At 43.3% G+C, this 20,057-nt stretch overlaps 1 protein-coding gene across 1 annotated transcript; it reads right to left on the bottom strand.

Annotated features, from left to right (window-relative positions):
• Positions 1-248: 248 nt before the first annotated feature.
• DTHD1 (death domain containing 1) lies at positions 249-18,372 on the bottom strand. The gene is made up of 11 exons (XM_044418266.1): positions 18,116-18,372; positions 17,016-17,033; positions 15,773-16,534; positions 12,292-12,616; positions 11,348-11,527; positions 8,328-8,572; positions 5,700-5,864; positions 4,107-4,396; positions 3,565-3,809; positions 2,292-2,349; positions 249-553 (listed from the first exon to the last, which is right to left on the bottom strand). The coding sequence occupies exons 1-11, from the start codon at positions 18,370-18,372 to the stop codon at positions 249-251; spliced, it is 2,850 nt and encodes a 949-aa protein (XP_044274201.1).
• Between the last annotated feature and the right edge of the window lie 1,685 nt (positions 18,373-20,057).

Here is a 20,057-nt window from a genome sequence, read left to right as displayed (position 1 = left end):
TGCACATATCTAGCAGTAAACATTTCTGAGGAATACCATGAAAATGAATCAATTACAAAACTAATCTAAATAATCAGCCATTAAGGACTCATTAAGGACTGGTTTTTTTCCTAACCTGCATAGGACTGTATCCTAAGTAAGAGCAAAAGAGAAAAACAATACCATACATGCCTTTACCCCCCCGTAAAGAAATCGGTCCAAAATGGCTGATTTAATGCATTAAATTAATGCAGTCCAAACTGGCACTTCTATCCATAGATTTTTCTCCCAAAGGCTTTGTTTTTCCACTTGAAGTACAGATCTTCCACGAGATCGCTTCGGCCGCTCTTACAGAGATAGCGGGAGAGGAGCTGGAGCTTGTCAGCTGATCTGGGAAGATTCCTTCTCCAAAAGCACAGGAGTTCATAGATCTGCTCTGTGAGATTATCGGGGCACTTCAGTTTAATAAGCTGAAGGGTGCTTCGGTGGAGAGGCAGAGAGAGCGCGAGGCATGAAGCGTTATCTTCTGACAGCTCTTGTGCCAGCCAGTACAGTACGTTGTCCCACATTGCCTCTGTTAGTTAAAATATTAACTTATAAAGACATTCTTCTCTTTCTTTCTTTTGAAAAGAAGGCAATAAACTTTTTAAAGATTCTAAAAAGATACATGGAAAAGACTGCCAGGAAATGTGTCCTTGACATTCATTCTGGGAACAAGAGTGTGTGCATACAAACCACAGAAGCTGATAATCATGGAACTACCAGTTGCGTGATTAGTTTTTGATTGCAAAGAGTGACCAGGAGGAGAGTCTGATCCAGGTCAGGACCACAGGGCAGTGGGGGACAGCACTGCTCAATCTAGTGGAGGCTGCAGGCTGCAACATCAGTGGGATGTAGATCTACTGTGTGCTTTAGTCTGAACTTTTAAGTATCATAGAATCATTGAATAGTAGGGTTAGGGGGAGCCAGGAAGACCATCAGCTCCAGCCACCTGCTGTTGCAGGACACCAGTTTACACCATCCCGCTCAGATGACTATCCAGTTTCACCTTGAATGTCTTTAATGTGGGAGAACCCACAACCTCTTTAGGCAACTGGTTCCACTGTCTGAACCAGTTGCTCTGGCAGTGAGGAAACTTTTCCTGATATCTAGCGTGAATGTGGGTTGCCACAACTTGAGTTGATTATTCCATTTCCTACACTGTGGCATCAGCAAGAAGAGATCTGGACCTTCCTCTTTGTGACAGCCTTTGAGGTAGGATTGAGGATACCAGGTCCCCCCTCTGTCTTCTCTTCTCAAGGCTGAACATGCCCAGTTCATAGGATGTAGTTTCAGTACAATGGATAACCCTCTTAAAGTTCAGACAGGAACCCAGAAAAGACCTATCACTAGGGATGTGGGAGAAATCCATTTTGGGTCTGAGAACCTGTTGGATTTATAGGCCGGGCTCCCCACACTCTGGCCTGCTTCTCATGGGCATGAGTCCAATTTTAATAACAGTTTAACATTTAATTGGTTTTATCTTTGATTTTTTCATTAATGGTCGGATACAGTGTGTTGTTTGTTGGTATGTTGTTGTTGTTTTTTGTAAGCCGTTCAGAGACTCTGGTATTGGACAGCATATAAAAACTTTAATAAATTAATAAGCACGCAAGCGTTTGCATGGGGACCTGCCAGGAAGTGAGCCCGGCAGGTGCTGCACCAGCGGCATCCCTCTTCTGCCTGTGTGACTGGTGGCCTTTGTTTGTCCTGTGGAAGAAGGCTGCTGGTTGTGCTACCATTTGCAGTCTTCCTTTTGGCTCAGCTTGCTTTCTAAAGCAAGGACCAACCATGGGAAGAAGTCTGATGAGAAGAAGAGGGAGGGTTGTTGCAGCTTTATAGCCTGAGACTGGTGGTTAAACCCTCTCTCTGTTCCCAGCAGTCTTCATCTGGACTCCATCCTAAACTTTTCATTGCTGTCCTTTACAACAAAAATAACATAACATTCAGTTCCATGATTATTGGTGCATCTGTTTGCCCTATAAGCTTATGCTGTGTTACCCTACCCATGTTAGGCATACTGATGCTGCACAGAACCCCAGTACAGATAAAGACGTGGGCCAAGAGATAAATAAAGCCCACCCTCTTGCCTGCCCTTTTTCCTGTCAAACATGCCCTCCCACAGCCACTTGGCAACTGAGAAGCTGCAACAGTGGTTTGAAGACATGAACTGGCTAAGTAATGTGTAGCTCTGCCCTGAAGCTGCAACAATGAACACACAAAGGATCATATTGCATGCTAATTGCTGCAGAAGACTGGGGAACTTTCCTTACCTGATGCATTGGATGAGGTTCTTTTTGTGCTTTGTGGGCGGCTGATCAGCTTTTCCTTCTGCACAAGGATAGATATTCAGAGGAGGGAGAATGTTATTCAAAGGTAGATGGAGTAAAAGTTAAGCAAACAATATAGTTCCTTTCTTTACCAAACGTTAAGGCAAATGTCACATATTTTTATGACCATGATGACTCTGTATAGAAGACACACCCATGTGTTCACTCCTTTTTCAAAATCTCGCTCTTTTGCTAAGTAGATGATTGCATGCAACTTGATCACCTGATATGTGCATGCCTCTTATTTTATCTTCATTACAGTCCAACCAGGTAAGCTCATCAGACACTGAGTGATTGGCCCAAGGCCATGCAGTGCACACTTCTTCATGGAACTGGGATTTAAACCTAGAGCTTCCCTGTTTAAGACCAACAGTGTCCACCAGGCTTTCCATTCTTTCTTCACACTCTTTATTCTATACGACAAACATGGTTAATGACCCTTTCCTTCGTAATTTACCCATGGGTGTGTCTGCTAGGGTGTGCAGACAGCTATTCCTCTGCTCGCCTGTGGTGAGATGAGAATTGCCTCCAGGCTTCTCTGTGGCTGCAAATGATGCAGCATGTCTCATTTCCTGCCAGGGAATCATAAAGCTCTTTGTGCAGCTATTATGCTAGGAAGCAAAATGGCTTTTGCGAACTGACTGCTGAATGAAGCACCTGTTGCTTTTAGCCTCCACCCATGTAAAAAGTTGACTGTCATCATCCTTTGAGAAAGGGGTAGTGGGGAATTGGGGTGCCATCCATCCTTACTCTCTTTTTTACTTGCAGGAGAGGTATGGATGGCAGGGGAAAGACAGCTGAGCTCATCTCTGTACCTTGCCAAGGAATGCCTGAAATCTTGTTTTCTTCTGGGTCCTGATCCAATCTAGGAACTTGATGGAAGAGAATGTGCAGTGGCAGTAAAAGGAGAGGTCATGCAGGGGTCTAAGCTTTTTAAAAATTGTGTGTTTCATCTATTTATTTTTATGATGATAAAAGTTGTAGCAAAGTTTTTTTTACTCAAGCTAGCTGCTTTGTAGGAGAGGTGGTATAGAAATCAAATAAATCAATGAAAGAAAATCATGGTTTGGATTGTGGCTGATGAAAGCTGAGTGGCGAGGTAGGCAAAACTCAAACATGTTTGCTCACTTTTTAGAGAGAATGAAGGGACACTTCAGCATTTGACTGGTCTGCTTCATTATGCCCAGCAAGGAAAATTTGTGAGTAAGCAACTCACCTTTGGCAAGGTTAGGGACAGCTTGCAGAGGAGGGCCTGAGGCTGGTAATCATCCAGCTCGTGTGGGTGTTCCGAGTTCTTGGCGATGTTATCTTTGCTCACTTTGTAAAACAAGGCCGTTCCCTTGTAATGGGGTGAACTGTAGTTGCCAAATTCATCCACTTCCTTGATTTGGAGGGCAAGCCTTGGCTTCCTTTGTGCATGAAAAGTAAGCTTGTAGGTTTTTCCAAAGGCTATCCCATCATCTGTAGATATACCATTTAAAAAGGACAGGGTAATGCAAGTTAATACTCTCAATCAATACTTTTTAAAGTGTGTGGGTTTACTTCCTTCACGTATTTATAAACCACTTTTTAATGAAAGGTCCTATGCAAAATATCATAAAGCCAAAGTGTGTGGTTTTATTGCTGATTAATTGTGTTGTTTTATTGTGTTTTATTGGTACTGAGTTTTTTATGCTATTGTATTTTTGGGGGTGCCATTTTGATTCTTGTGGCAAGTAGAATAAAAATAAATAAACACACAGCAGAATACTGATTTACCTGAAGCAAAAATATTTCCACTAAATCTAAAATGAACCTGTTCTCCTTCTCTCATGCTGAACTGCTGAGAGGGTTCTGGAGGGCCAAAGTATCCCTCTTCACGCAGACTCTGCAGCTCCAAGTTCAATTCCTTGGATGGAACCAGTAAGACAACTATCTTGTAGGGATTTTCTTTTTGCTGATATAAAACCACTTTCACCATGGTGTTGTAGATGGCCTGCTCCAGATTCTGAATAAATTGAAGCAGATGTGTGTTGTCCATAGGCGATGACAGTCGAATGATAATAAAGCTGTATTAAGAAAACAGAATATATCTCAATGTTAAAGCACCATAGCACTGAAAACTAGACTCCCTGGACCCTAGATGTATATTGTTAAACACTAAGCAATTGTATATGGGAAATAAGTGAATAACAAAACAGAAATACCCACAATTGTTCTGTTAAGCATTTCAGCATTCACTTCAGTAATACAGCTGGGACTTCCGATCTGATTATTTTGTCCTCATGATATTGTTTGGATAACGTACAGTGGGTAACAGATTTGAACAACTGGCTTCCAAATAATTAGTTTTGATGGCCACAGCCTCTCTGATTTGGCAACATTCCTATGGAGCAGTGATGGGTAGCCTGCAGCCCCAGGGCCATGCTTAATTTCTTATGGCCCACGGCATGAGTTCAAAAGCCCTCTCTGGCCATTTCTAGGTGTGTCCCTTTGACTCCTCTCCACCCCTTTCTTGGTGGCCTCCACATGAAGATGGCAAGTGGCTGCACAGTGGAGGCTTTTTGATCTGTGGAAGCTCTCTTCAAGATTTGGTACCCTCAGAATTCAGCACTGCACATCTCAAATACGGCCTCATCCATCAAAGAAGTTCTCCACTACAGAGGGTTGTCCCTTCCCACCAAGTGTGGTGGGAATTGTTCTGGGAGTGCCAGAGTTAGCATGCCCATCCTCACTCCCCTTCCTTGCAGCATTTACTCTGTTTGGTTTTCAAATGCCCGAAGCAGCCTATAGACCAAAGACCTTAACACCCATGGACTTAATCAAGAAAAGAACACATGTTCTATCCACTTCTTGATTCTGATTATGGAAACATGGCCTGCACATGCCACAGCCCCTGGAATCAACCCATCCTGCATGCTCTTCAAACTCATCTTGACTTTCAGCGTTAATTTAAAAGTTTAACTGTGTTAAAGTCAAGAAGCACTAACAGAGAGTTCACTGTGCTAGTGCAAATGAAATGCCAATCCGTGCAAAACCCATTGCAGCAGCAAGTACCCCTGGTGCCACATTATTTTATTTATTTTTCATTTTAAAACTTTTATATGCCGTCACCACATACCTCGGCTTACAATGTAGAATTAGAACAATAAAACAGTAGCAAGTACAGTAAAATTCTATAAAAACAAAAAGCGACTGTTAGTGATAAAATCTAGCACAAGGCCATTTATGTTTGTGGTGGCATTGCATTAGATTCAGCCCATTGAATGTGCTCTATACATGACTGATTCATGCCAAACCCTTTATCTATTTACTGGACTGCATAATGAGTCAGCAATTTTACATTCAGCTACCAATATGATTTTATCTCACCTGTCTAAGTGCTCATCTAATTCAAATGACACGAGGCCATTCCGTGCATTTCTCACTGTGATGTCATCCAATAGCACCCATCCCTCTTCTTTATTTCTGTATCCCAGTAATTTTAAAGATTCACTGAGATTCTCACCATGTTTTCTTGGGGAGGCACTCATTGCTCTAGAGAATCACAAGACATATTTATCGTACTTTTAGACTGTTCTGCATCTAAAAAGCTCCCTAGTGGTGAACCATAATCACAGTCTCTAATATGAAAGAGGAACAATATTTATTTAATATTAATTATGCCAATGAAACCATTGCTAGGCTTGCAACCAGAGAAAGCATGTTTAAATAAGAATATCTTCAGCAGATGCTGGGAATAGAATTAGGTTGGTTCATGCTGGACATCAGCAAGCAAGGGATTCCATGGAGAAGGTCTTAATGCATTAAAAGCACTGGGAGGTGTAGGCCCCTTTTTCAATTTAAATATGCATAGGATTATGCCATTTAAAACTATGCTAGGTGCTCTCTATGGAATCATCAATACTGCCTTTATCCAATGACTTCATTGAGTGACCAGATATGCTAATGACTTGCATGTTTTTAAAAAAAGCTGCACAGGATACTAGAATGCTTGTGTTGTTCTCTGAGAAGCTCCTTACTGAAAGCTGGCCATGTTGCTCTTTTGACTCAGATGAAAACACAACTTTTTTTTTTTTTTTTGCAGATTTTTGTCTTTTACTCATTGGTAGTGAACACAGGATGTCTCCTTAATTGCTACTAATGATATATCATGCAAGTATTTATTAGACTAAAGCCCCATTTTGAACCTTACTGGATTCCACATTTATTTACAGAATGGGTGGTGAAAATATTGCTGTTCAGTTTGATTAGAAAAAGAGAAAATAATTTTCCATTTGGCAGCTGGCTGGGAATGGATTTCTGACTGGATCTTTGAGGAACTTCTGCTGCAGAATCAATGTTGTGTTAGGATTAGCAATGTCAGATTGCTCATGCTGAAGCCCTTAAAGAAACCCTCAAAGAAGGAAATCTAATTTCTGAAATACAAAGGACAATAATAAAGCCTTTCACTGGAATGTGGGGCCTTTTCCACATTTTTCTCTCGCATGGTCAACATATATGTGTGTCAATATGATCCACATACTTCTACTTTGAAGAAGACTGATGCAGTAAACAATCAGGCTTTGTTGCTTCAGTTCAAGCAAAATAGCTTGTAAATAGTAGCAAGCAGAATGCTGCAGTTCTTCAAATCTTACCGGGGCTCCTCAAAAAGATCAGCAGTGGCAGACAAACAACCCAGAAAGATAGCAAATTCACTACTACCAGTGTTCCCCTGCAGCATTTACCCAATGTGGGAACCACACTCAATTCACATGGGCAATGGTGAATCCAAGCAGGCCTCATTCCTGGAACATACACAGAATCCTTTACAATCAGAAGCCAGTGGCAGATCATTAGATTTCCCTTGCAGACAAATGAGCTTAGTATTGTCTGAAAGTACATAAGGCGTCCACCATGTTGAAGCTAGGCAGGTCTGGGGCTTGAATCTTTGTATCTCCTGAGCTTGGAGAGGAGATCACCAGGGAATTGCATGTACACACCTTGTGGTCCACAATGGGTGAAAGGTGGGACAGAAAAATTAACAGCTTCTTTTAGAGTAGGTCCTTGGAAAACTGTCATTTAAGGACATATCGCAAAATGGGCCATTTGTGGGAATAAGCTGTGAGAACAAAGCTTGCACTGTTTTCTTGCCTCTTCTCTTTGCCCATGATCATACCTCCCAGACCCAAGTAGCAAACACTGAGTGTTCCTCTGAAGATGTGAAGTGCCTCCATCACCTTGCTCCATCTTATCTGCTCTGTCTTATATTTATGCAGACTGTTGCACTGATTCTCTATTGCTAGAGCATTTTGGTTCCAAAACATCCTTGAAGCTGTTTCTAACCTCACTGATTTCTGACTACACTGAATAGACTCAGGGTGGAAACTGCACATTACATCCGATATGAAGATGCTGCAACTCCAGTGTTGAATTCTATCTCTCCCCCTAAGTTGTGGGTCCACTTGTTCCATGTTGTGGCATCATTGCCAATGCTATGTCCCCACTTCTCTCTATATCACTGATGCTGATGGAAGGGATGGGCAAATGCATGACCTGATAGTATCTCAGTACAGCAGGAATGATCCTATAGTTTCTATAATTAACATGCAGATATTCTACCAGGCAGAAAAGCTGCTCAGTCCTCAGAGAAAAGACCTACAAGTACCTTTGAGAATATTTCTTTATTTATTGCATTTATATACTGCCCTGCTAGCACCAAGGGCTCTCTGCGTGGTTCAAAACATTAAAAACCCAAATACAAAGACTAAAATACCTGATCAAAACACAAAAGCAGCCCTAAAAATTACAAACAGCAGTAACTGCATATAACCCACAATTCAGCAGCAGAAATACAAAATTAAAATATAAATATACAAAATTTATCCACTATTAATTTTTTAAATACCTGGTGAATAAAAATGTTTTCCCCTGGCACAGGAAGGATAATAAAGATGCCACCAGGTGTATACATAGAAGAGACACCTTGTTTTCAAGTAGGTAGTCACAGGCATTTCTCACCGAAAATGATGCACTGCTGAAACCCTGTGTATAGAAGCACTAGTTGTTCTCTCTCGGTCTGTCTCCTCGCTCTCCCTCTTCTTCTCTTGGTTTGGGGGACAAGGCAGAATAACTGTGATGGATTTGTTGAACGGCTGGGATGAACAATATTGCAGATACACCAGAGGGCTTGTCGACACTACAGAATAATATGTCTCATGCTTGGTTTTTAACAAAGATATTGTCGATGGCTCAATTGGTTGCACCTGTGTATAATTATAAAGGTCATTGTCATTATCTGTCATTCACTGGAAGCGGTCAGGCCTGGCGCCATGAGAGGGCATTGTTGGGCAGCTGCCAATGGCCCAAGCCCTCTGGTGGGGCTACTTCTGATCTAAAATGCTGGAGTACCCGTGGCTGTGGCTAGCATATTCACATGTATGTATGTATTTGATAAATTGCTATGCTACCACAATAGCCCATATCTGTGTGTTCCCCCTCAGGGTCCCTGAAGCACTATGTCAAAAATTAAAATGGTGGGCACCAGCAGCAGGGCTTGTCAAGGAAACCCCCTTTCCATTCTGTTCCGTTCCGTTCCTTTCACCTGCTGCTCTGCCTGTGTTCTGAGGCCAACTAGAGTGGCAGAAACCAAAGGGCTCTGCAGTCCATCAACATGGTGCTTGTATGTAACATACACAGCATTTACCTCCTGCTCCAAAGAAGTCATCATTCTGAAGCCCTGTCCAGTGACTAGAAAGGGAAGTTGGCATGGAGGCATTTCCTGCGCTCAGCCTTCAGATGAGTCTGCTTCCAAGTTCTTCTGCCCCATCACTGCTTATATAATCCCTTTTGCTTTACCTCCACATGTAACTGAAGCCAAATAACACCTCCTTGCACCCAGAGAGTTGGATTTGACCCAAGGGTCAGTGACTGAAAGCCCCTAATGTAAAGTTAAAGTACAGCTGAAGTTGCTATGCGTCAACAAAAGTAGTTTCCCAGAAACTTTTGCCAGAATCTTCTCTTTCCTGTAATTTGAGATCACTCTTCTCTTATCACCAGCCATGACGTAGTTCCCCTGCTAAGCAGGATGAAGGTCATTCGGCAAGCAGCATCGTGGCCCTAGGCTCTTATGTCCTGATGTTCTGGCAGGGATGGACTTCTCTTTAAGTAAGGAAATGTTCTGAATGTGTCTGTACGGAGCACTTGCTTCCATACTTATGGCAGATGGGACAAAATTCCTGCAGGGGATCTGCAGAATGGAAAAGATGGCAAACTTCTGCTCTCTTTTCTGTGTCTACCATAAAGCAAATTCTAAAACAAGCATGCAATATCCAAGCAAGGATTTACTTTTTGAGAATGATTGTTTTCCTAATGAAATGCCTACAAAATGATGGGATGATCTACAGAATATCGCTCAGTTCTTTCAGCTGCAACTTCCAGTCTTGTTCAACATGGAAGTCTTTCTTCAGTTTATTTAGAGGCACTGGTAGGCTTAGACATTAGCCTGATATGAGGTTGGGGGAAAGCGATGTATATATTGTCTTATAAACGATGTCTTATATTGTGACATCTGCACATTTACAAGATTAGCTTCTTTTAGGGGGTATTCATTCATGCCAAGTGCACATTAACCTTAATGCCTATCACTGTGAGGCCTATCTTCACTTATGTGCATTAGTACCCATGTAAACTTGTGCAAATCCCCACCAAAAGTACCAAACCAGTCTTCAAGTCTGTAGAATTTTTGCAACTCAGAAGTGCTGCAGCATTTTGAATCTATTGTGGGTTTCTTCAAGCTCCCTAGTGGGGAAAGGTGTAATGACTGCTGCTCTAATTCAAGGCTTTTTAAAATGGTGGGGATAGACAGGCAGACTCCATTGCAGTCCTGGGCTGGTGGTGGTGCTTTTGGCAAGGCATTTCACTAGAGTAAGAATTAGCAGACTAGTCAAATGCTGTATATGATCAACATTTTCCATCTACTTTCCAACTTCATGGCTCTCACCCGCACACACAAAGTGGTTCAGGAGAAGGCAGGCAGGCAGGCAGATGCACAAAAATGTGAGACATTATTAGAGAAGTTGCTGAATTATAAAGTGGATAAAAAGTGGTCTTTTTTCCAGGAAGACTACAACTGAATATCTACAGTTATAATACATCTAGAAATTATTTCCTAAGCTTTTGCTGCCACCCAGAGATGAAGTGAATGTCGATCTCTGTTTCTTGTGAGAAAAAATGCTTTAAACAGGAGCAATGCCCTCCCGCTGGCAGAAACAAAAGCTAATTCCTGTTCTATAGAGAAATACTAACAACATATCAACAGTGCATCTATGCCCTTTGGCTGGAAGCCAAATAAATGGACATCTAAGTTTGGCATCTTTTGCAGTTGGTTTATGTTGTACAGCAGCCTCCTAACCTATGAGGAAAATTCTTTCAGAAACTGAAAAGGCTTTCAAAAGCAGTTTGCAATATTGCCATGGAGACTTGGTGTACAAAGGAGAATGAGGAGGGGGGGAGGGGGGGAGGGGAGGGGGAGGAGAGGCAAATTTCTCATTGGGAATTTCCAACCCCTTAGGTGGAGTAGTTCTTTCCTAAATTTCTTCATGCCATTAGTTGTCCAAAAGCACGTGGGTAAAGTCAGTGCTGTGCTTCCTTTCTCAACCCCAGTGTTGCTCTAGACCTTGAGAGAACTGTCCTAGTTTTAAAGGAGTCAGACTCATACATGGCTTGGTGACGTCTCACTCTGCTTGTAGCTGAATGTGTGAACTTGGATTATTGAAATATTGTTGTTTAAAGTTGTTTGGAAGCTTTGACCTATGGTGGCTGTTTCACATGTGCTAGTCATCACTGTATACTGCAGTTACTGGGTGACTAGGACCCAGTACTTGCTCTGTGTGAGTTACAAGCTCAAATGTCTGTTCCCGTAACCATTCCAGCATTCTCTGCCATCAAGGTCAGGCGCTGCTACATTTTTCCAGCATTTCCCCAATTCTTCCAGTATTTTCCAATTCTCAAGAGTTATAACAAACACTTTTCAAGCATACCTTTAGGTGCATTGTCACCCGGGAATTGAAAGTGGATGGTGGATAGCAAAAGGAAATTCTGCAGTCCATGCTTAGTTTTCGCGAGAGACCTTTCCGTGGAATGGTCAACGTCTCCTTCTTTAAGCATGAAACCACACAAAAAAAGCCAAGCTGGCAGGTTTTCACCTCAGCAAAAGTCCCCTGTGTGAAAAAGGGGGGAAAAAGAGATGCTGTAGATGAGAATGGTCTGTGCTCTGGATCATGGAAACTTGCACGAATTGGAGGTCTGAATGGACTTAAAGACCACTGGAAAGACCTGTGGAGATTGATCTGGCAACCAGTTCGCAGCACTGAAGGGATGAGGGCACTGCTTCTTATGTTCAGCTAACCACGAGCATGGGGTGAATTAGAATGGAGGCTTACAGACCCATCTGCCTGATGTGGATGGCCTGGGGCAGTTAGAGTAGCCATGCATCCTTTTCTAAGGAAGACCATCCTCTTTTACAGAGGACAGTCCTCTATTTGTAGGAATTAGGGGTGGAGGGGTTTCTGGCAATAATGAATCCCTTCCTTGAATGAAAAGTGGTGGGGCTATTCTACATGTTGCATTCACTGTAAATGGCACATGTGTGGTATATTTTGCTTCTGCTGCATGGCTTCTCATGACATTTTACTTAATGATACAGAGATTGTTTGCACTGTCACTGAACACTCTGCATGCATGTCATTGGGCTCTGGAATAAGAGCTCTCCACATGATCTGAAAGATCAATTCCGTTAAAAAAAGCTACACAGTACAGTGTTGAAGAAAAGGAACAACACAACGTTAAATTCATCTGGGTTCCTTGTGGCTCTAGGGAAGTTACAGCCTTGGTTTTTCTACTAATTCAAAGTGGAAAATAATTGCATCTAGGCCTTCTGGCTTCCCCCAGCATGAAAACTGCACCTACTTAATAGCTTACCAACCTTGTGGTTTCCTTGGTATCCTTCCAAAGAGACTGGAGTTAAATAACTTGACTTAAAGTTTGTGTCAGTCATCTTCACCATAATATCTTTGTACATCCCTCTGTAGCGTGAAGTAAATGGTATGGTGAGGGTGATTGGAGAAACGGTTGGTTGGTTGATATGCTCAACACAGATGACATTGCTGACCAGTTCTTCTGCATTATCCACCACCAAGGAACTTAAATAATTGACAACCGTGATTGCAAGATTTTCTAGGATGTTACAAGGGGCAGTAATTGCACAAGCCACTTCAGGTTCACTCTGACTGCTCACTTCCATGAGAAATCTGCAGACAAAACACAACATTGACCATTATTTGCAAGAATAAAGAGCAACAGAGAGGACAAGTTGTAGCTTGTTCAGTATAATATAAATGCTAAGATACAAAGCTATGAATAAGGAAGTTCCTGGTTTGAGTGTGAACTCCTGAAATGGCCTTTAGCAAGCCACTTTCTCTCAGGCCGTCCCAGTCTTCTCTCCACAAAAATATATAAACAAAAATAATTGCAATCAAAATCAGCAGTTCCATAAAAAGACAGCTCAAAAAAGCTGTTGAAAATTAATGAGTCTAAGGGGCTTTTCCAATGGCTTTTAGTATTCAGACCCACCACATTTCAGTCATTAATGCATTCCAGGGATGTGGGACCACTGCAGAAAAGGCTCTGGTACTGACTTAAAATTGAGCTGCCTGATGTAACTATTTATTTATTTTATTTATTAAAACATTTTTATGCCGCCCCATTCGCCGAAGCCTCGGGGCGGCTTACAACAATAAATTAATTATAATCATAAATTAAAAATGTAAACATTAGAATAAAATACAAACATACAATATAAAATAAGCCGCCCTGGCCAGATAGAATTCAATAATATTAACATTTAAAATGCCGCTTAAATAAAAAGGTCTTCGCCTGGCGCCAAAAAACAAACAATGACGGCGCCAGGTGGACCTCTCTGGGGAGCACATTCCATAACTTAGGCGCCACCGCAGAGAAAGCCTTCCTCCGAGTACCCACCCTCCTAATTTCTTTCACGGAGGGTTCCCGGAGAAGGGCCTCTCCCGCTGATCTCAGGGGGCGGCTGGGCATATATGGATGTAAGCGCTCCTTCAGGTAACCAGGACCCAAGCCATTTAGGGCTTTATAGGTCATCACCAACACCTTGAATTGGGCCCGGAGTTCAATGGGAAGCCAGTGAAGCTGACGGAGAACTGGAGTCATGTGAACATAACACCCCGTCCCCGTCAGCAACCTGGCAGCTCTATTTTGAACCAATTGAAGTATCCGGACTGTCTTCAAGGGTAGCCCCACGTAGAGCGCGTTACAGAAGTCAAGACGGGAGGTCACCAGCGCATGTGTCACTGTTGCGAGGCAGTCGTACTCCAGGTAGGGGCGCAGCTGATGAATCAGCCGAAGCTGGAGGAAAGCGCTCCTCGCCGCTGCTGTCACCTGAGCTTCCAATGAAAGCTCCAGGTCGAGGAGCACTCCCAAGCTGCGGACCTTGTCCCTAAGAGGGAGTGCAACCCCGTTCAGGACAAGGTTCAATTCACCCTCTCCGAAGCCCAATCCGCCAACCAACAGGACCTTCGTCTTGTCTGGATTGAGCTTCAGTTTATTGGCCCTCATCCAGCCCATTACCTCGGCCAGGCACCGGTTCAGTACAGCCACTGCCTCACCTGGATTGGTGGAAAACGAGAGGTAGAGCTGGGTATCATCAGCGTACTGATGGTTCCGCAGCCCACACCTCCTGATGACCTCTCCCAGCGGTTTCATGTAGATGTTGAACAGCAAAGGGGACAAAATGGACCCCTGCGGCACTCCATGGCATAACTGCCATGGTGCAGAGCCATAGTCCCCCAGCACTACCTTCTGGAATCGGCCATTGAGATAGGAGCGGAACCACTGCAAAGCAGTGCCTCCGACCCCCAATCCCACAAGCCTATCCAGAAGGATACCATGGTCGATGGTATCGAAAGCCGCTGAGAGGTCCAGGAGAACCAACAGGGACGCACTTGCCCTGTCCTTCTCCCTGCACAGGTCATCGTACAGGGCGACCAAGGCAGATTCAGTACCGTACCCGGGTCTGAAGCCAGACTGAAATGGGTCCAGATAATCAGTTTCATCCAAGAGTGCTTGGAGTTGTCCCGCCACCACCCGCTCTAACACCTTGCCCAGAAACGGCCACTGGTCTATAATTAGTGGCCATCTCTGGATCCAGTGACGCCTTCTTCAGGACTGGTTGGACTACCGCCTCCTTTAAAGGGGCAGGCACCCGACCCTCCCTCAGAGAAGCGTTAACCACTTCCAAGATCCAGGTCCCAATCCCGTGCTCGGAATTATTTATTAACCAAGACGGGCAAGGGTCCAAAAGGCAAGTGGTGGGACGTACTCGTCCAAGCACCTTGTCCACATCATCGGGCCGCAGTAACTGAAATTCATCCAATAATTCTGGACCAGACGGCGGCGTTGGCGTCTCCCTTAAAACCTCTGAATCAATAGTGGAATCCAGCTCGTGACAAATCTGAGCGATTTTTTCCCTGAAATGCCTGGCAAAGTCGTCACAGCGGGCCTTTGAGGGTGGAACCAGGTCTTCTTTCGGACCTGGACGAACCAGGCCTTGCACCACTCGAAAGAGCTCCACCGGACGGCATTGTGAGGAGAAAATGCAAGCGGAAAAAAATCTCACCGCCACAGCGTAGGCCCGATAGTGGGCTCTCAAGTGTGTTCGGTCAGATTCATCCTGTGATTTCCTCTAGTGGCCTTGTGTGTTCAGAAGCAGGCAGGTTTCTGTGCACATACCCCTAATTTTATCAGACAGTGTATGCACTCTTCTTGAGTGGGATGGTCTAAACTGGTGTCGCAACAGCAGGGGGTTGGACCTGATGTCCTTGGCCCTTTCCAACTGTACTATTCTATGATTCCTTGCAGTATAGCCACTCAGGCTGCATGATCTAACATTCTTTTAAAAGTTTGAATTCCAATGATCTTCTTCCTACCGGGAGAAATATTAGGAAGGATCCCATCCCCTACTTCTCCTTATTGTGAATCAACTGATTCCTACTGCAGCTTTGGCCTGGCTGTTCCACGCATGCTTTATTAGTCTGGAACAGTAGCCTTGGGTAACAGGCTTTGATCTGTTTGCCTCCCTCTGCAGAGGAATTGATAGAATTATCTACATCTTTCAGTTGGGCAGAAATTACTCTCATCTTCTCCAGCAAAGCAACGGGTAAATTCATTGATTTCAACCAGGTTAAGTATGCAAAGACACTGTTAAATTGTGGTGGAAAAAGCTAGGAGGGACACAGCTGCACACACCTAACAACCTGGCTTGAATTGCGGCTGTTGTGCATCCTGCAGCAGAATCAGAAACAAAAGCTATGTGAGGCCCAGAACTGTCCCCACAAGCTATTACCGAGGTGCCAAAGAAGACAATTTGCTCTTACTCTTTGCTCATCACGACACTTCCATTGTCCTCTTCCTCCGGCTTACTGGTGGACAGGTTGGTGGGATTGTTTTTAACTAACTCTTCTGACCTTGTAGAACTTTCCGAGTTGCTTTCGGCACTTTCATTACTTTTCTCCTTCTGATTGACACCTTTACATCTCCTCCTTGGCTTCACTCCCAGCCTGCTATTCCCATTTTCTGCCTGCTTTTCTTCATTGGGATGCATCTGCAGCTGGTTTTCACTGCTATTTTCCACCTCTCTGGACAGAATTGCCTTTTTTCCATGGTTGCCTGGAATGTCGCCCAAATCTATGTTTTCCGAAAGTTTCTTGGCTGAAGGTGTCACTGAATGAGATCCCATGCCATTGTTCTGACTTTGCATTGCAATTGATTTCTCTGGTATACTTTGATTTTCATTTGTCATGAGTACTGGAAACTCCTCTTCTTTGCCAGGTAATTTTTCAGGGAAGGATAGAATTGTTTCCATTTCTAGCACGTTGTTTCCTCTTAGCTGGTTTTTTTGTTCCTCCTCATGCATGGGGAAAGGTTCACAGGATGGCTGACTTGTACATGGTGCTACCTGCACATCATGTACTTCTTTTCTGCCAGCATCGCACTCACATGTTTCAGATGCACACAGGATCTGCTGACCTCGATCCACTTTTCTACTGCTCAGTTCAAGCAGTTCATTTTGTGAGTCTCCAAATTGTCCAACAGCATGTACTGTGTGCTTACTTAATTTCAGAAGCCAATCTGCAAGGCTGGTCGCCTCTGAGGAAGCAAACAGAAAGGGTAATGCATTGTTGTTGTTTTATCCCTTGGTAAATACATGGTGCACAATTTCATTTGTAAGTCAAATCATGGAGGTTCACACCCGTCTTGTATCTTCTTTCAACTGCTTTTTAGCTACTTTTCCACAGGATAGAATTAATTAAGCTCATCTTTTCCCCATTAACAAAAAAAAGATAACCAAAGCTGCCAATAAATCTGCCTTCATCTATATAGCCCATACGGTGTAGTGTTGTTTTTTAAATGGTAGAATATGATAGACTCTGAGACCTGGCAAATGATTGGCAGTAAACATAGGGGGTTAGATCCAGATTTACTCTGGATCAGATCTGTTGGTGGAGATGGAATTCCAACCCCTGGATTCCAAAGAAATTGCCAGAATTAAGAGACTCTGCTGAAGGGGTTAAGCTGTGGTGCGTGTGGGGGAGAAGAGTGTCTTAAAATTGCATGGACAAACCTTCAGTTGGAGACCTTCCTCTTACAGATTTAACCCAGAATTTTGCATGGAGGATTGATGTCAACAGATCCACATTTTAGACATTCTCTTGAAAATCTAACATACGAGTCAGAAGGGGTCTCCTGGGCCATCTAGTCTGACCCCCAGCTCTAGCTGGCTCCACTCATGACATGCCCATCATGTGCATGTCTAGCCTATCCCATCTATTATGCATATTTCCATGGAATTACATCTGTCTTACTTCAGTAGAGTACATCTGTCTTACATCTGTCTTACTTCTTACAACCAAGTATATGAGTGTAGGTGGTAGGTTAAGTTATCTGGAGATGTGTGAAGCATGACCTTTGCAGTCAGGACCTGTCCTGTAATTTAAGGCTGATCAACATGTATTCAAAGATATGTGCTATGCATTGTTATAGGGTGAAGCCCACAAAACACTTTTCTTTCTTCAAAATCACGCAAATTTCTTCATAGCCTTGATTTGCTTTGCCCTTCTGACTTCAGCAGCTCAGTTTTATAATACAATGAGGCTCTGCACTGAGAAGTATTTTTCTCAGTGGAAGAAGCTGAAGAATGGCAAAGAATCAGAAAAGGAACAGATGTAGATCAAACATGGAGTACACCAGTTTCATTATTTTCCCAGAAGAAAGCACCCTCTGTGGCTTTCTTCATTGTTCCAGAGGAACTGTAGGTTCCTGCATCAAAAGCCAAAGAAATGAATTTTCCATTCCTTTGTATTATGAAAATGGTGATATATGTATGCTTTATGATGATTCTTATACAAAATTGCTCCCTCTCACTAGGTTGTTTGTTTTGAGACCCTGGCACTTGATGATTGACAACAGCATCCTTTAAGTAATGGCCTTTTCATGCTCAGTCACTACCCCAAGCCACAAGAATTCATGTCATAGCCCTCTTGTCTGATCAGTGGTTGAAAAATGTTGTTGTTTGCACATGGATATGAGAAAGAAAAAAAGAAGTCAAAAGTTGAATCGTGCTAGTTTTGAAGCTCCTCGCTTTCTAAAGCTACTTTGGAGATCGTGACTGGGTTCAGACAACAAAATAATCCAACACATATTTAGACATTCTGATTTACTTACCTTGTTGCCAGTCTTGACCATGGAGTGTGTTCAGTAGCTTGTAGGTATTGTGAAGAATCTTAGCTGTGTGCTCCAGTTGTTGGCTGAGGGCTTTGACCAAGTCCAGAAGGAGAGCAATCAGTTCTGGAACATACTCTAAACTCTCATTCTCTTGACATTCACTTTTAAGAGTTTCTCCTAAAGTTAGGTTGAGGTGCCAGATCTGTTCCAGAATTTGATTTGGATCCTCAGTGACAGCTTCTGTGACTTCCATGCCCAGTTCTTAAATTAACACCAATGAGTTGTTTTGTCCTTTTAATGATAAGACTGAGAAATAATGTATACTAGGTCCTACTGAGACATAAACAGTGGATGAGGAAACACTTGAGCCACTGTTGATAATTAAAAAGTTACTAGGTGACAAATAGGTGTGGCCTTCCTGGAATGCATAGAGTGAAACTGGAAAGGACTAATACTTGATTTGAACTGAAGTGATTTACCAGAGTAACTATGATGCTTTAAGACATTGATGTATAACACTATTGATTATATTATAAAACTTTAATTCCAGTCCACCACTGATGAATTCTGCACTGCTGCAGTTGAAGCTGCAGGCAGTGAAGTGCTAAGCATGTTTGCGCAGAAGATCTCTTTGGCTTCTTGGATGGATCTTGGTGTGAAGAATACCCATAAGACCTCTCGTTCTATTTATCTACCCACAGAGGTCATCTCACCTTGAATGCACCAGGCAAAGATGACAAAGATACCCCACCATGTGCCGCGTGAGCTCTTTTGCCCTGTTGTAGCTTCATTGTCCTGCCAAGCTGTCAGGAGATTTATCAGGCAGAATATAATAAAAGCTGAGCAGAATTGGTGGTCAAAGAGGCATTCAATGAAGTTACTGCTTTTGTGTGCTTCATCTCTGTTTGCATGCTGTGAATAGAAAGGCTTCAACCTCTGCATAATTCCTCCAGGAAAATGAGTGGCCTGCCAAGGTCTCCATCTGCCGAAAATTACTCTGTCTAGAAGGCTTCTGGGCAGACAGAGTTGCCACCAAAATGTGCAAAACGCAGCTTCTCCTAAATGAAACAGAACATCAAAAGGTGGCAACCTCATCCCGAAATGAAGTTTGAGCCTACTGAGGGGATGCCAGGATCTATGAAACTATGGTAGTTCCATTTCTACGTTTCAGCAGTGAGGTAGACCCCTCAGGCGGCAGAGTCTGAGGGTCATGAAAGGGCAATAAAGCCTTAGTTGCTTCATTTATTATGGCTACTGCATTTTTGACACCAGTACAGCAAGAGAAGCTTGGCAGATTTTTTTCCTTGTGTGTCAAACAAAATGTGGGTGGTTCTAGGTACCATCTGCAGTTCTGCTCCAGGTAACAAGCATCTCAGGAGAGAGCCCTGGCAAGGTAGAAAAGGTCACAAAAAGGAAAACTGGGAAAGGGGTGGTGCTTGATTTGACATGAGCTCCTAAAAGTTTGTGGTATCGCAGGAAAGCAGTTGATGGGATCTCTGGAATGCTGAAGAAGGGCCTATTAGGCGAAGATACGCTGCAAACATTTTTTGCTGGTCCCACAGGTGTAATTCACAATGAAGTAGTTTCACATGTACTGATACGAGCTGCATTTGGAGCACATCATCACTTTGGCCAAGCTTAAGGGACACAGAAATTCTCTTATACCAGCACATCTAGTTGGTATTTTCAACATCAAGGGTGAGGAACCATTCAGGCCAAAGGCCACATTCCAGGTAGAAACACTGGTGCACCTGTGTGTATTCCAGGGGAAAGGGGATGGAGTGGATAAAAGAGGGCAGGCAGCCTTCCACAGAACCCCAGCAGCCACAGGGGCCAGATCCGAGTCTGCACTTAAGCTACTGAACCCCTGATATACACTTAGGCTTTCCTACATTTGTGCTGGAGGCTTATCCTGGCTCCTGTGCATGCAAGGCATGT

Source organism: Varanus komodoensis, unplaced genomic scaffold (assembly GCF_004798865.1).
Source record: "Varanus komodoensis strain SLA01 unplaced genomic scaffold, ASM479886v1 scaffold9, whole genome shotgun sequence".
In the NCBI taxonomy this organism is placed as follows: Eukaryota; Metazoa; Chordata; class Lepidosauria; order Squamata; family Varanidae; genus Varanus; species Varanus komodoensis.
The sequence above is the reverse complement of the archived record's forward strand: the minus strand, read 5'-3'. Positions and strand labels throughout refer to the sequence as shown.